This window comes from Pundamilia nyererei, unplaced genomic scaffold (genome assembly GCF_000239375.1).
Source record: "Pundamilia nyererei isolate P.nyererei 1_Seehausen unplaced genomic scaffold, PunNye1.0 scaffold00038, whole genome shotgun sequence".
Classification (NCBI taxonomy): domain Eukaryota; kingdom Metazoa; phylum Chordata; class Actinopteri; order Cichliformes; family Cichlidae; genus Pundamilia; species Pundamilia nyererei.
The window spans coordinates 3,077,985-3,078,987 of NW_005187439.1; the positions used below are offsets into that span (position 1 = coordinate 3,077,985).

Consider the following 1,003-nt stretch of genomic DNA (forward strand, 5'->3'; position numbering starts at 1 on the left):
TAGGTAGGTCATTGTCCTTATTTTTCAACAGGACAATGACCTAAACAACACCTCCAGGCTGCGTAAGGGCTATTTGATAAAGAAGGAGAGTGATAGAGTGCTGTGCCAGATGGCCTGGCCTCCATAGTCACCTGACCTAAACCCAATTGAGATGCTTTGGGATGATATGGACAGCAAAGTGAAGGCAAAAAGGCCAACAAGTGCTTGTGATCTCTGGAAACTCGTTCAAGACTGTCGGAAAAGTATTTTGATGCCTTGACAGAGAGTCTACAATGTAAATACTCAAGAAAATAAAGAAAACCCATTAAATGAGAAGGTGTGTCCAAACATTTGTAGACATCAAAGGTTTAAAAGACAAAACTATTATTAAGAATTTTAATTGTGTTTTTTGAAGCTGCAAACTAATTAGATAGCAGAAATTCCAAAATCATGTAGTAAATATTTATATAGCAAGATTAATAATTACATCAGCAATAAAAACATTTAGCCATTTTCTTAAATAACCAATCCTGACAGATTGTGATTAATGCTGACAGGTAAGACAGTGCAACAGTATGGTTTTCATTATATATATATTGCACACTGTGTCTGTATTATGGTAAATATAATGGCCAAATTGCGAATGTTTTTTTTCCTGTAATTACATTTTAATTTCATTTAACTTTTTGAAGGGTACATGTATGGATTATAAAGATTATACATAATCAGTAATGTCAGTCAGCAACATTGTCTTGTTTATCTGTATTCACACTTGACGAGATGAAAATTCAAAAAACATTTATATTGAGCTCATTTTCAGAAACTAAATACAGAAGTAAGTGGTTACAAATTTTGCAACACAATCATCATTCCTTTTTGACTTTGTTTCTGTAAAATAATTTACGCAACAGAAACCTGACTGCTGAAACAAAAATGGTAAATACTAGCAAAGTAACTGCCAGCAGAAAGGCTGCCACATCGATCGAGTAGTACTGGATGCTGGACATCTTGTAAGACTCCGTCC

General features: G+C 34.3%; 2 protein-coding genes across 3 annotated transcripts in view; one reads left to right on the forward strand and one right to left on the reverse strand.

Moving 5' to 3' along the window:
- The window catches only part of sh2d3cb (SH2 domain containing 3Cb), a 57,835-nt gene that overhangs the window by 21,870 nt on the left and 34,962 nt on the right, over positions 1 to 1,003 (forward strand). The gene's annotated exons all lie outside the window — the stretch shown is intronic.
- Positions 70 to 1,003, reverse strand: part of LOC102208235 (UDP-glucuronosyltransferase 2A2-like) — a 5,761-nt gene continuing 4,827 nt past the window's right edge. Inside the window, exon 3 of the mRNA XM_013910188.1 lies at positions 70 to 136. Within this exon, the coding sequence (XP_013765642.1) occupies positions 70 to 136 (67 nt within the window). The remainder of the gene's footprint in view (positions 137 to 1,003) is intronic.